At 46.7% G+C, this 14630-nt stretch overlaps 1 protein-coding gene and 1 pseudogene across 1 annotated transcript in view; one reads left to right on the forward strand and one right to left on the reverse strand.

The window, feature by feature from the left end:
• Positions 1 to 3487, forward strand: part of LOC102044232 — a 4096-nt pseudogene extending 609 nt beyond the window's left edge.
• A 6328-nt stretch (positions 3488 to 9815) lies between these two features.
• The window catches only part of JPH2 (junctophilin 2), a 32344-nt gene continuing 27529 nt past the window's right edge, over positions 9816 to 14630 (reverse strand). Inside the window, exons 7-9 of the mRNA XM_031058074.1 lie at positions 14582 to 14626; positions 13250 to 13347; positions 9816 to 12346 (exon numbers count right to left, since the gene is read on the reverse strand). Coding sequence (XP_030913934.1) covers positions 13267 to 13347; positions 14582 to 14626 — 126 coding nt within the window. The 3' untranslated portion in view covers positions 9816 to 12346; positions 13250 to 13266. The remainder of the gene's footprint in view (positions 12347 to 13249; positions 13348 to 14581; positions 14627 to 14630) is intronic.

The raw sequence follows: 14630 nt of genomic DNA on the forward strand, positions 1-14630 counted from the left end.
CCGGAGGCAGGTAGGGGCTCCCGCTGGCTAGGCGGGCCGGGCTCAGGGCTTTGAGGGGCGTTCTGGCCGGGAGAGAGGTGCCACAGTGCTTTGTTTGCCTTGGTGGAGGGAATGGGGAGGGTTGGTTTGCTGCAAAGGAGCTCCTCAAGCCCAGCTGGGGTCTGGCAGTACAGATGGGCTGCCCCTGCTTTGGTTGGGCTTGGTAAAGCAGGACAGGGCTTCAGCCAAGCAGAGGCAGGAGCGCAGGCACTTCTGCTGGCTAATTAATTATTGATTGCCTCCCCGAGGAAGAGAGGGCTGGGTCACCTCTCAGACAGTGTCCTGTGCATGTGAACTCAGATTTAAAGGAGCAAAGAGAAGGGAGAACTGTCTTCCCTTGGAGCCCAGCTCTGGCTGCAGCCAGCTAGGTGAGTCACCTCGGTGTCACAGTGGTGACATTGTCACAGTGTTTGCATTTTGGTGATTCCTGTGTCTCTCACCTGCCTCCTTCTCCCCATGCCCTTCTCCTCCCACCTCCTTCTGTCCTCACTGCTCTGTTCACATGGACAATCTCAGCCTCGTGTCCCATCCCTTTGGACAGGTCAGACATGGGACAGTCCCATTCTGAATAGCTAGGGCCCATTCAGCTTTCCTTTTAAAGGAAAGGGTTGAATCTGGGAGTTTGGCTTGAGCCCTTGAAATCACTAGTTCTGTTGTGATTTGCAGATAGCCCAAAGTAGACTTCAGCTTGTCCTGTTTCCAGCTCAGTAACTTGTTTCCTGCCTTGTCCAGGAACCTCCATTCCCCAGGAGAGATGAGTCAGGGTCACAGAGGGGAGGCAAACAGCTCAGAGAATGATTGTTCCTTCATGAAAATCTAAGTCTTTCCAGTCCAGATTTTCCTTCCTTTTTTTCTGAAACGTTTAAAGCAAGTGCTGACTTCTTCAAAAGCATTTGCCTGCTCTCCCATGACCACTGGCTGCTGCAGGAGCCTCGGGCAGGGTGTTTGGCAGTGAGGGCTCTTGACTGGTTGATGGATTTCTCCTTCCAGAGCAGCTGCTGGAGGGGCTGTGCTGTCCCCCCTGCAGTGCTGTGCCATGGAGGGGCACAGTGTGATCCAGCACCATTAGGACAAGTGGCTGCTGAGGCATTCCAGCTCCTGGAAACATCTTGTGCTCTCTTCACTGTTACACCAGGAGTTTACTGGAGATTGTCATTACCTCCCAAAATATCCTAGCATGCAAAGACTTCCCCTGAATGGCCTGACAGGAATAAAGATGGCACTAAGTTTTTAAACTGTAAAGCAGTTTTCCAGGGCTTCCAGTTGGTGTGTGTGTGTAGCTCTGGAGGTGCCTCTGAACAGAGGACAGGCACTCACATCAGCGTTCCTGCTCTGGCCTCTCTTTACAGGGGAACTGGCTCTTCCAGGCCCCATGCCCAGAGTTCCCTGGGGAAGGTCCTAAAGGTGCTCTCTCAGAGGTGCCCATTTTATCCCCTGCCTGGATGGCTGAGGGAGATTTTCTGTGGCTGTGCTCCTACACAGCCCCAAAACTGCACTGCTTTTGGGGTATGAAAATGCTGCTGCTCTCTCACTGGCGCTTCAAAAGCGCCTAAATCCTGAGCAGGACAACACAAAGTGTGAGCTTTGCTGTATTCATCACTTCAACGAACACCTCCAAGTCCGTACTTCTCCTCCCGGAGAGGGACCACTAGAGGGAGTGGGATTCCTAAAAAAAGGATGTTCAACTCAGAATGATGGAGCAGGAGCAAGGAGAGAGGATACTGGCTGGGGAGAAGCATCTGTGGCTCCCTGGACAGGGGCAGAGGCTGGACACAGCTTTGTGAGACACCACTTGTACATTCTGCCGTATGTTTCCCAAAAGGCAAAACACTGTGGCAGCAAACAAGCTTTAGTCTTAGCAACAGCCCCAGCACTCACTGTATCACTCTGAGATCTTATTTTTGGAAGTGTCCTCACATTTCCATTTATCCACACACAGCAAACCCTTCTATTTCAGCCACAGCTTGGTAACAGTTCCTCTCTTCTAGGAGAAGTTTTGTTGTCACAAACAATGACTCCCAGTTTCTACTCACGGCATAACAGAAAGGCATAGTTTCTTTTGATGAAGTAAAAAAGCACTCCAAAAAAAGCTTAGAGACTCTAAATCTGATCCCAGTGCTTGTGTCCGTACTAAGAACTGGATTATTGCACAACTTCCCTTCTGACGTTTGAAACACCACTGCCTAGATATGCATGTGGCATCAGTGTTTAGTCATATTTTCTTCTTTGAGGATGTGTGTATTTTGTAAGTAATTTGAGGAAGATTGTCATTTAGCAGATTGTCACAGAAACAGCTGTTGAAATTAGTAGGATGACTGGTGTTTCCGTGCAAAACCCCAATTTTCTAAACAAGCTTATGCTGAGCTGAGGGCAGTTATTGCTCACTTCTGAGTTCTCTGTTTCTTTTTGTTCCCCATATGATTATGTAGTACTCCCCTAGTGTGCTGAAAATTAAAGTAACCCATGGGAAGTAGCTAACTAAGCCCTATATCAGCACAAGTAATATAAGATTCCTAACAGTCTCCTCTGCTTCCAGGGTTGCTCCGTACCAGGATCCTATTCCCTGGAGCAATATAGGTGGTGTAGGAAACCAGGAAACCCTAGGGGTGGAGATGAAGTGTATCCCATGGCACCTCTAAAACCAAGGTCCCCACCTTTAGACAAGTATTTTCTCCATTCATTTACTGTTATGTACAATTTTCAAATTTGCTTTCTGGTACAGACATTCCTATGCTTATCCCAGCCTGTTTCCAGGACGGTGAATACTTTTTTCTAAAGAGATTTAGAGGCTCTTCAATAGTAGATAAAAACCTGTCATTCTGGTTTTATTTATGCAAGATTATTAACTGATTAAAATGGAGAGAAAAAAGTGAGAAATAGCCCCATGGCTTGGGTGTTTCTTTTAAATGCTTAGAGAGAGAAACTGGCTTTCTGCACCCGTGCTCCAGGTGGGAAACTTCTGCTGGAGGGAAACTTCTGCTGGAGGGAAACTTCTGCTGGAGATTTAGCCCCATCTGGCTGTTTCTCTTTTTGCATGTCCCCCTCCAAGGTGACCAAGATGCTGGCAGTGGTGGTGGCCCTCTTTGCCGTGCTGTGGCTGCCCTACCGCATGCTGGTGGTGGTGAACTCCTTCGTGGACCCTCCGTACCTCAACACCTGGTTCCTCCTCTTCTGCCGCCTGTGCATCTACCTGAACAGCGCCATCAACCCCATCATCTACAACCTCATGTCACAGAAGTTCAGGGCTGCCTTTAGGAAGTTGTACAAGTGCCAGGAGAAGAGTGCAGAGCACCCTGCCCCGTGCACCACCCCGGTGTACTACAGTGCTGTGAAGGATTGTTCTCATGACAGCTCCGAGCACAACCTCACCGAGCACGAGGATCTGAGCAGGCTCCCTGCACCTGCAAAGAAGAATAAACAAATCCTGTGAGCCTGAAACAATGCAGGCAGCGGGAGCTGTGTGGCTGTGCACACTGTGCTGGGAGAGTGCCAAGACGAATTGCTTTGGCATTGCAGCAAGCTTCATTCAATACTTCTTCAGGGCATTTAACAAAACATATTGTTGTAAGCAAATTAATTTGCTTTTCCTTAGTGCTGATTTATTCTTGTTTGGTGAAATGTTAGGCATGTGTCAATATTTAGCATCTCTAAAGCATCTGTTGTTAAATATAGCAGTGCCACCCTATTTTGTGTTAGGTGTAAGTGCTGAGCTGGGCCAAAGCACTGAAAGGAATCCCAGGAACAGAAGGGCATTCAAGGAAAAAATACACCTCTTTTTAGAGTGAGTCTCTCTACCCAAACTGACATGCCTGTAACACCAACATCCCATGGAAGCTGCTCCTCTGGAGTCCTTCTGAAATCAATGGGAACAATTAGGCACTTTCATGTGTCTCCTCTCATCTAAACGCTCTCCTGTGAGGAGTACACATCCCAACAGAGGAGATAAATGCCTCCAAGGTATGAGGCCATTGGCTGTAAAGGGACTCTCATGGGGAGACTCCTGCATTAGGAATAACCAAAGGTGGGTGTCATGAGCCTCCTGTCATGTTTCTGGAAACACTGCAGTGCTGGTAGCACAGAAACCCATCCAGACCAGATGGATTTGCTACAATGAACAAATAATGAACAAACTAATAATGAGCGTTCCCTAATGTAACAGAAGTACTTCCAACGTTGTGGTCTGAGTTTCTTTTGGATAATTTAACTTTCCTGTCCAAATTCCTCTGATTGTTTCAACTGGAAACTGTACTCTTGTCCTGTAAGCCCCAGTGTGATGTAGTCATTGCCATAGTGTTCTCTCTGCCTCAGCTACAGGTGCATTTCAGAGGCAGGTGAAGAAATTCTCTTATTTCCTGGCAAGAACTTGTGAAGTCCATTAAGTGTTTTGTGATTAGTGGCACAAGTATTTGTTGCTGTTGTCATCTTGTAAGCAAAGTAGATATTCATACCCTGCAGCATCCAGGAGACCAGCCCAAGGACACTTGCAGGAGACTATCTGGACTATGAGTAAAATCAAAAAGATGCACATGAGCCAAACCCTAGGGCTCTTGCCAAATAAAACAAGTATCTGCCACCAGTAAACCTCAAGTGACTGTGAAGTACTACTTGAACAGCCTCACTAGTCAACACTGGCTTTCACCAAACTACAGAGTTAAAAGAGCCTAAAATTTTGCATCCGTTCAGGAAAATATGTCCATGGTATTTTCAAGGGCACAAGATGTTAATTAACCGTTCTACATCTACAGGAAATCGCTTCACTGGGTGAGTCAGCACAAGACCTCAAGTCCCCTCAGTGTGTTGGAAATGTCCAGGACCTATTTTTTTGTGTGTAGGGAGGTTTTGCATGTATGATTATTATATTGCATGTTATTAAACCATCTATGTTGCCCCTGTTTATTTAGGTATAGATATTTAGATATAGACTATAGATATTAGATTTTGAATGTAGGTATTTATTTTGCTCCTTTCTATTTAGATATAGGATGAGGGAAGAGAACATTGTCTTTTTGCAATTATTTTAAGCATAATGCATTTGAAATTCAAGGATTCATGCTGTTTTTGCACTGTTTTGTGTATATTGTATAATGTGAATTTAGGAACAGAGTTCCTATTTATTGTTGTTAAGAAAGTTTTGCACAGAGATTTGGGATTTACTTCTTGAAGAAAATGGAGGAGTTTTTGCTAACATGAGGATTTGCTTGTAACAGTCTTTTTTATAGTACAGACTATTTTTCCCTCCTTAGAACAGATTTTTCCTTAGCAGCTCAGGAGAAGCCATTGATAAAAGCATGTGCAAACAAACCTGAGCAGTAAGGACCAGGGTAAGGTGGAGCAGGGGGAAGGGGATCCCTGGGTGGCAGCATCTTCTCAGGGATGGGCTGCCCTGTGACCTCCAGCCTTCCACCCTGAAGCTGTGAGTGCAGGGAGCTGGATGTGGGAAGAGGATTTACTGCCAGAGCTTGGAAACCCACCTGCATCCTGACCTAAGGCACTTCTCAGGCATGGGCTGTGCAGTTTGACAGTCTTGGTCTCTGCAGACACAAGGAGCAGCTGAATTCTGAAGTATCCCCAGCAGGATGTTTTCCACCTCCTCATCACATTTCCTATCTTCACTCTCCCCCTTTCTGCATCTCCCCCCAGATGGAGACACCCTAAAAGCATTATTTTCTTAATTCAATTTCAGCCTCAGGCCAACAGCTAATTGAAAGTTCTAAAATATTTGTTCAGCATACTTGAGATTCAATTAAAACCTGGTTCTCTACTCCCTTTTCTGCTCTTAGCTGCCAAGTACTGCATGACCCTTCATTATTTTTGAGAAGTAATTGGCAGATAAATTCTCCTGGAACCATGAGATCTCCAAGAAGTGCAGCAGAGCATTAAACTCTGTAGATGAAGAATGAATTCCTAGTCATTCCCCCTGCATGTATTCTGACACTTTAGGAGGAGCTGAGAGACTTTTGGGTGGAAGTGGAGGCAGAAGGTCACCACTCATCTTGCTAAGGAGATGCTGCTTGAGAGACGTATTCTGCTGGGAAATAAATCACTAGCAGAAAGGAATTAAAATAAATAACTCATCACAGTAACTTCCTTTGGATATTCAGGGTCTGAATAAAAACCTTAATTCCTCATAAGAAATCAGAGAGCTCCCTTGAAACTTCAGCCTGCATTACCTTGTACCTTGCAACATCTCACCCTGCTTGTAAAACCTCAAGCTGTATTTTACCCTCAGCATTTATTTGTCTCAACAGCATGAGTGTGGGCTGTGAGTTTATAAACATGCCAGCAAATAAAGAATCTATTGCTCCTAAATAATTTATTGCATTGAAGTGCAACTCAACATGATCTAACCTGTTACTCTCCTAATTAAAGCTCATTATTTCTAACCCCTGCCCTTTCAGGGGTTGTTAACCTGGTAAAACACCATCTGGTTTCTTCAATTACAAACAAATAAGTCCCTGGCAGGAGAGGAGGGATCTGGCAGTGCTGCAGAGCCCTGGGGTGAGGGGAAGAATTTGTGAGCAGTGCAGAGAGAGGGGGGTGGAGGAGACAGAGGCTTGGGGAAGAGCTGATGGCAGAGTGGTGAGTGAGGTTTCTGTGCCTGAAGAGCCATAGGTTGGCTGAAGCTCCTGGCATTTATTCAGTTTAGGAGACACCACATCCAGCACATTTACCTGAATTTGGCTGGTGCCAGGGGTAGAGGCTGCACAGTAATTGCCTGTATGCAGGGCATGGATGGGACCTCAGCAAGGGTTATTTACCCTGGCAAAACACACAAGTTTAAGTAATTTACCAAAATCTGCAGTTCAAGATTCCATCAGATTGTCCTCTCACTTTGTTTCTAGATTTGGGTGGTGGGAAATTGGGGAAATAGGGCATCTATGCCAGCCGGTGTCACAGGAGAATGGCCATGCAGGTGGTTTTTTGAGAGAGTTTCTCACCTATGCTGCTGGCCAGCATTCTGGAAGCCAGCCTGCTCCAGGGCCAAATTACAGGGTAACCAACAAAATACCAGCAGTCCCCTAAAAAAAGGCATGTAAAGACCATGAGGGCATCCAGCACCTCCCTGCAACCAGAACAGGCTTCCACTCTGTGGTACCCAACCATGTTTCTAAGATAAAATAGTGGTACCTTTAAATGAATAATATTCAGATCACCAAAGAGGATGCTGAGCAATTGCTTACATTTTTAAAAGCCACAAGAAAGGGTGGACCACACATTAGAGAAAGATTCGGATGCAGCCCTTTTTCAGTGTGGTCTGGCCCCAGCTGCTTCTTTGAACTAATTAGTTCAAGCAGATCACAATTAAAGAGCTGCTAATAAAACCTGGGGATAGTCCTCCAGCAATATTAATGTAATCACTCAAAGTTACTGGTTTATTTTGCATTTCCTGTTTCCCAAGGCTTCTGGAGGGCTCTTGGACCAGTGCTGCCCCCAGACCTGCCTCCAGGCTTGCACTCACTCGGGGGTTGCTCCTCAGGACTCTTCAACTGAAGTTCTGAGTTCCAGAACTGCCCCAGCCCACACAGTGGATCAAAGCTTGCCAGTCCTCTGGGACTGACTTTAATTTACTAAAATACTCAGTTTAGCAGTTAGCCAGCCCTATACATTTCTGTCCTGCCAGGGTCTCAATGAAGGCTTCAATGGGGGAGCATTGCCTGTGCCCAAATTTGGGGTGCTTTCCCAGATTCTGCCTGAGGGAGGGAACATGATGGCAACACCACAGGTCCCTGTGCCATGGGTGATGGGCAGAAGTAATAAGGGCAATTTGTGCTTTATAATTGATGAATTTTCTTTAATAACTACCCTATGAATTGGGCTCTGAGTGTGCTGTTTCTATAGAGACAGGGGATGCTGTGAGTACACCAGTGGCTGCTCTGCCAACAGGGAATTAATGCCTGAAAACACAAGCTGTGAAGCCTATAAAAAATTTACCCTCTCAAGTAGAAGGCCCTGGGGTGATCCTGGTACTAACATGGTTTTGAGGTCCTCAGCAAGGGCCCACTGGGCTCCCAAGTTGGCTGATCCTGTCCTTTTGGGCACAGTGTGGGTGGTTGCTCAGAGGAAGTAAATTTAAAGCAACTTTTTCCAGCTGTGAGGTGCCAGTATTTCCAACAGAAGAGAGAAGAGGGTTCCACAGGCCCCTTTTTGCCAGCCCCAAGCTGGGCATGGGATGCCCTTGCTGGTGGTGCATGTTCCCTGATGTATTAGTGCTCCTGGGGCTCAGGCTAGCTTCCTCCAGGAAGGGTCCTGAAGCAAAGGCAGTGTGTGGAGCCAGCCCCATTCCTGGCTCCTGGGCCAGAGAGGACCACAGGAACCCTTCTGCACATTTCAGCCCCTTCTCAGTGTCAGGGTCACCTTCACCCCAGCTCCGACCCTTCCTCTTGTACAAAGATGCAAACCAAAAGAGAGGGTGGCTCCTGAGAGCCCCCATGCCCCACAAGGATGGTGGAGGGCAGCGTGGCTGTCCCCAGGATGCCTGGGCAGGTCACTGTCAGAGGACACTGAGGCTCAGATTGCACCTTCCCTCCCACCAGTGGAGGGTAAGGCTCCTGCCCTTCGACACAGGATCAGGCCAGTGCCTTTAGCCTGGTTCTCACATATCAGACACCTCCCTGCCTGCCCTTGGGGACACTTGGCTGGGCTCTGTGGGGATGTTATCCCTGAAACCAGCAGCTATTGAGGCAGAGAGCCCAGCACTGTCCCCCCTACCCCGGGGAAGCTGCAGACTTTTTGTCTTGCCTTTATTAATACTTTTAAAGCAATGTGTCATTGCTTTAGCAGCAGACCCACCTCCCTCCCTACTCCCTCTGCAACACATGAGCCAAGGACCTGCTCCATTCATCAGCCTGAGATTTATGAGGTGCACAAGGCTCCAGTTACCCTGCTGCCCCTGACTGATGAATGAGATGTAGCTGACTCCTTCCATACCAGAAACAAAGCAAGACCAGAAGAGAGTAAAGCCATCATTTCATCAAACTCAGCTCCTTCAGTCTGACCAGGGCATGAAATCTTCTGCCATGAGACCCCTCACACCCACAGAAGCAGCACTCCAACCCATGAAGGCTGAGCCTGTGTCCCCCCAGCCTCTCTGCACAGTCTGGCTTCGTTCATGTGAGACGCTCCAGAAATAGAAAAAGGATTGGAGGTTTTGGCTACTCTGGATTCCTCAGGCCCCAGGGCCCTGCTGCCCGGGCTGGTGCTGGGCTCTGCTCATCCATCCTCCCCCATAAATCACCCAGCTGCCATTTCCCTCCGCCTCGTGCCTGGCTTTCCTCTCACCCAGGCTGTCTCCAGAGGCTGAGTGAGAGGCTGGGGCACAGGCAGTGGAGAATCACCCCATCCCAAAGCCAGGGGGAGCAGCCAGTGTTGCACAGCTCAGAATGAGCCTGGCAGCAGCCCTGGGGTCAGGAGGCAGCAAAGGGACCTGTCAGCAGCCATCTGCATGGCCTGGGCAGGCTCTGGGCCAGCGAGCTGCCTTCCCTCCTGGCCCTGTGCAAGCCCTGCCAGAGGCCAGCACCATGGGAGCACATGGAGCGTGCTCAGAGAGTTGCAGAGTCCTTAAAGGCTGCCTAAAAGCATTCAGTGAAAACAACTCTCTTTGCAAAGTACCCCCATCAATTAAAAAATGCAAATTTTTGAAATGGATAATTAAGAAAAAGCTAAAAAGCATCCAGATGCCACTAGTGAAATTCTGCATTACTCTCTGTTTTAAAACTAGAGTGAATGTGTCATCATGCAAAGAAACTTGGAGATTCCCCTGCAAAAATCCACATGGATAGAGTGAGCAGATAACTGTTTATTATTGCACATAATCCAGCAGAACAACCGACAGAAAACTCTGGACAGTAGTACACAGATTGTAGTAAACAGCTAGCAAAATCTGTGAAGAAGGTATTTTTGTGTGAAGAGTGAAAGGTATCTGCATCTTTGTAAGACCTGAAAAGTATAACACAAAATTCTAGTCAGTTTTGAAAGCATGCAGTTTGAGGTAAATCTGGTATTTTGCATCTAAGAAAATGAAATCCCTAAGGGGCTCTCTCTGTATGTGTATATATCCATATCTCAGTGTAATATGGATACAGTTATACGTCACATAAAAGCAAATCTACCTACTTTTCTCAGAAGGTTACTAGGAGGAAAGCACATTACTGAGCACATATCACATGCATAAAAAATAGGGGGAGGGGGGGGAAGGAATTACCTTAGCACTGTTGAAAAAGATCCATTTTTGTGCTTAGTGATAAATAAAAGCCCCTCAGGTCTCTCAATGGAAATTGTCTTGGTGGTGAATAAAAGCAGTCGAGATATTGAAACTGCAGAGTTGGCAAGTGAATGCCAGCAAATGGAGACAAAACATTAAAGGCAGCAGAGCCTGGGGTTTGCAATACATTTATATTTAAGGAAAGAAAAAAAAAAAAAGAAAATAAGCAAACTGCTACTAAACTATGCTCTGTGGAAGTGTAGATGATGCTGCACAGCTTTCTCAGGACTGGTACAGCCACATGGCTTTTAGGAAAGGATCACATTCACTTCTCCCACACTTAATACCACATATTTGCTACTGTGGCAATGTTCCTGAGCTCAATAAGGTTAAAAAATAGACTTGGTTCACAAAGAAAAGTAGTGAATTATTCTCACTCTCTTATGCCATAACTAGAGTAGATAAATTAGGTAGGTTTTGCCCCATGTCTCCAGTGAGTGTAAATCCCTGTGTGTCTGCCATTCCCTCTCTGAAATCCTTTCAGATTGACCTTTGAAGCAGACTGGGCATCTGTTTTTTCCTTTAACTATCATTTCCCCATTCTTTCCAGTCCAACAAAGTTTTCCCACCCAGTCCTGTGCTGTGGGACTTCAGGATACACAGAGGTGCACAACCAACTATAAATAACATCTCTGATTATCTTAAAAAGGGATAGAAAATACACATTGCTCTTAAAAGAAGGAAGAAACATGTCCAAGCACTCAGCCTTACACTAAACTGTAACTTCATCTGTGCTGACTTTCTAAGCTCGCACTGCTAAGGATCAGAGCAGATCATGGTGGAAAAATCTCCTTCCAAAGGTCACTCCCTGTCACAGCTTTGGGAAAATGGGTGCAAATCACCCAGGCCTCTCAGCCTCACACACATGAGCAACAGTTACACTGCCCCACTGCACTCTGCCACTGCTGACAGCCTGGCTGCTGCATATTTCTGAGCCCAACACCCAATTACACTTCAGTCACTCACATCTCTGCACCTTTTTTCTTTCAGGAATAAGTTAACCTCTCCCATGATAGCCACCCTGCATCCTCTGCTGGAAAATCTGTTTGTTGGGTGCAATGAGAGGCCAGGACCCCTCCACAGCCTGGCACACCAAGGGGAGGAACCTGCAGATGTACAGAGGCATTTTCAGCAAGACCCTCCTTTTCACTGTAACTCACAACATTTTCATAGAAAAAAAGGGGTAAAGGGACAAATTCAGCACACCTACTGCCTTTCCCGTTACAGTGGGAAGTCACCCACTGCAAGCTGCTTCTGTGCAGAGCATTGTTGGTGGCAGGAGAGCCCTTGGATGGTGCCTGGTCCCAAAAGAGGCCCCATCTCCACCCAGAGCACCCCCACAGGCACCAACAGCCTTGGATCCACCAGTCCCTCACCCCCCACCCCGCGGCCCCATCCGTGGTGCATCGGCCGCCATGGGCAGGACTCGGGTCACACTTCAACAAGCCAAATTTCAACTTGCTCCCCCTCTCAGTCCTCCATACATGGAAAATGATGCCAGGTGACAGGGGAAAGGAAAGATTTTTTGTTCATCCCTTTGGATGACTTCCAAGCACGGAGAGCAGCGCCGTCCACCCCGAGCCACGGCGCGGCTCTCATGAGTCATTCTGGTTGCTGGATTGCTTCATCTCCGTGCCACGGATGACAATCTTTGGAAAATCTCTGACACTGAGTCAACCAAGGGAGTTACAAAACACATCAGTGTGCACGTATGAGACCTTCTCACTCATTTTCCTACAGCTACAGATAAATCCCTCATCCCTGGCATGGCAGGACAGTTGATGGCTTTGGTGAGAATAATTTAAGGCAACTGCTATTTTATACAAAGAAGAGGAGACCACAGTGCAGAAACCCTGGCTTTTCCTTGGTAGATTGCAGAGGCCAGCCACAGCCTGGGAGCAGGAAACTGAATTGATCTTCAGACACTCTCATTTAAGGTTGATGTTTGCAGTGCAACCTTGGGATCTCAAGTCCTCCTCTTAGGTGTTTCCAGGTGGCTGAGCTTTAATCCCCGCCAAGGTCTGAGGTCTCCACCAGCAGCGACGCCTGTCCCGGACACAGATAAATGGGAAAGTCAAGGCAGAGCAAAACACATGACCAACACATTACTACAGCTGCCTGCAAGGCTCTCACCTGTGCAGGCTGAGTGAGACTCAAAACATGACAGAAAGCAGTGCCCAGCACAGCAGTTTTGCCCCCCAGGAGGTCCTGGGAAAGCAGCCCAATATTCTCACAGGGGCTTAGAGGTGTCTCTTGTGTTCACATGAGGCTCAAGGGCCAGGTTCAGCCTTGATGGCAGATTTTGTTTGAAATATTTGAGCCCAAGACAAGTCCTGTGCAAGCTCAGGACACTTTCCTGTCTGTAGGAGTACCACAGGCATGAGAAACCTCACAAGGTTTTATTGCCACTAAATCCAAATGTAAACCCTTATCCCAATTCAAATGGAAGACCTGAGCAAGCTCCAGTCTTACAGACATCTTGATTCATATTTATCTTTAGTAAAATAATTAAGTAACTGCTGCAGAACTATTGTACTGGTGCAATTAGAGTTGCAGTTCTCACAGTTTCACATTTTTTATGTGTTCTTGCATCTTGCTGCTCTGTGTGCCAAGAAATACTATAATGCACAAGTTACCTGGGAGCAGCCATGTTGAAACAGTAAATTTAAAGTGTTTCTTGAAGGATTTGCAGTAAACAAATTTCAACTTTAACATCACACACTCTTGCAATGGAATTCTCACTCCATGAAATGTGCCCATGGTACTGGGAAGGCAAAACTATATGGTGGGACTGTATCCCACCCACACAGTTCTTAATTTTGAGAAAATGTATGAAATTATGAAATAGTTTCATGCAATAATTTGATGACATTTTATGAAAAGTCAGTCAACCTTAAAACATCCAGTGACATCTACAAATTGAGGATAAAGTCTCGTTCTGCTTCTTACCTTGTTCAAGAGGCTCATCATGTCAAAAAATGTACAAATAGGATGGCCAGACCAATGTTCAGTAAGATGACCATGCAGATCACAATTGTGTTAGGTCCCTGAAAGAAAAACCCAAAACAGAGCATTACACAGCACAGCTCCAGACAGACATAGCTTGATTTTGCTGCTCAAAAATACCACAATCACCCCCTCCCAATGCACTGAAATCTGGCACTTAACAACCAGCCTGACTTTCAAACTAGTGGAATGTTTATCCTATCCTATTCCTACTTCTTCCCTGCAAAATCATCTGAAGGATGTTAAATCAGGCTTCTTTTGCAGCTAAATTAGATTAAAGGAGACGCTGACCACAAGAACATGAACTCCTGATCCCACGTCATGCTGCTCCTCCCAACTCCCTTCTGCATCCACATTGCCTGTGTTTGTAAACTTGTCATTTTTAATATCATAGAATCATAAAATGCTTTGGTTTGGAAGAGGACCTTGAAGATCATCTATTTCCAAACCCCAGCAAATGAAACCATGTGAGATTGCTGTAATTTCAGACCAAAGTATTTCCAAGCTGTGCTTTTCTAAAGTCACATCAGAATCATTCACGTCCAAAGGACTGCAAGATGGGTCTCAGAGGGCTAATAAAATGTCTGGGTTTCCAGCTGTATTTGCTAAGAGCAAAATTAAGTTTCAGTGACTGTATTTTAAACCTGGGAAATTGGCTGGTGATTCAACACCACAGTTCAGCTCATGAGGTGCCCCTACAGCAAAAAAAAGTAATGGGTAAAAGAGAAACACACTTGAGCTCTTCATGGCTTTTTTCCCCCAACTTTCATATCCAAGTTGGTTGGTAATGGGGTGAGAAAAGAAGGTGAGAAAAGTGGATAAAATTAACTGGAAGATGCCTGCTTTTGTACAAATTTTGAAATACAACTTATCTGAAATCATATCTGCCCAGGTAAAGAGAGGAGGTCAATGTTATGAGAGGTCAAGAGAGGAGGTTATGAATGTCAGAGCAAGCATTCAGGCAGGGCAGGCTGGGAAGATGGCAGGAGAGGGGGATGCCAACACTCCTCCAGCAGGTTCTAGGATCCTAAAAAGAGCCTCCAGGCACCACTTGGCACCACTGCAGCCCCAGGCCCTGAAGTGCCATGGGCTGGCTCATGCCCGTGCTCGGGTGCTCTGGTGTTTCCCCACTCAAAGTCAGCTCCAACAGGCCTTGCTGGGTGCTGGGGAGAAAGAGGCAGGCCCAGGGGGTCTGCATCCCTCTAGGTCCTGCTAGACCAGTAGAGGAAAAGCTAAAGTGGCTCCCAGGAGGCTCCCAGGGATGCCCCACGTCACCTCTTCACACTCCTCCGCCTTCTGTGCTGCCACCACTGCCGCCGCCTGG

Source organism: Geospiza fortis, unplaced genomic scaffold (genome assembly GCF_000277835.1).
Source record: "Geospiza fortis unplaced genomic scaffold, GeoFor_1.0 scaffold188, whole genome shotgun sequence".
In the NCBI taxonomy this organism is placed as follows: Eukaryota; Metazoa; Chordata; class Aves; order Passeriformes; family Thraupidae; genus Geospiza; species Geospiza fortis.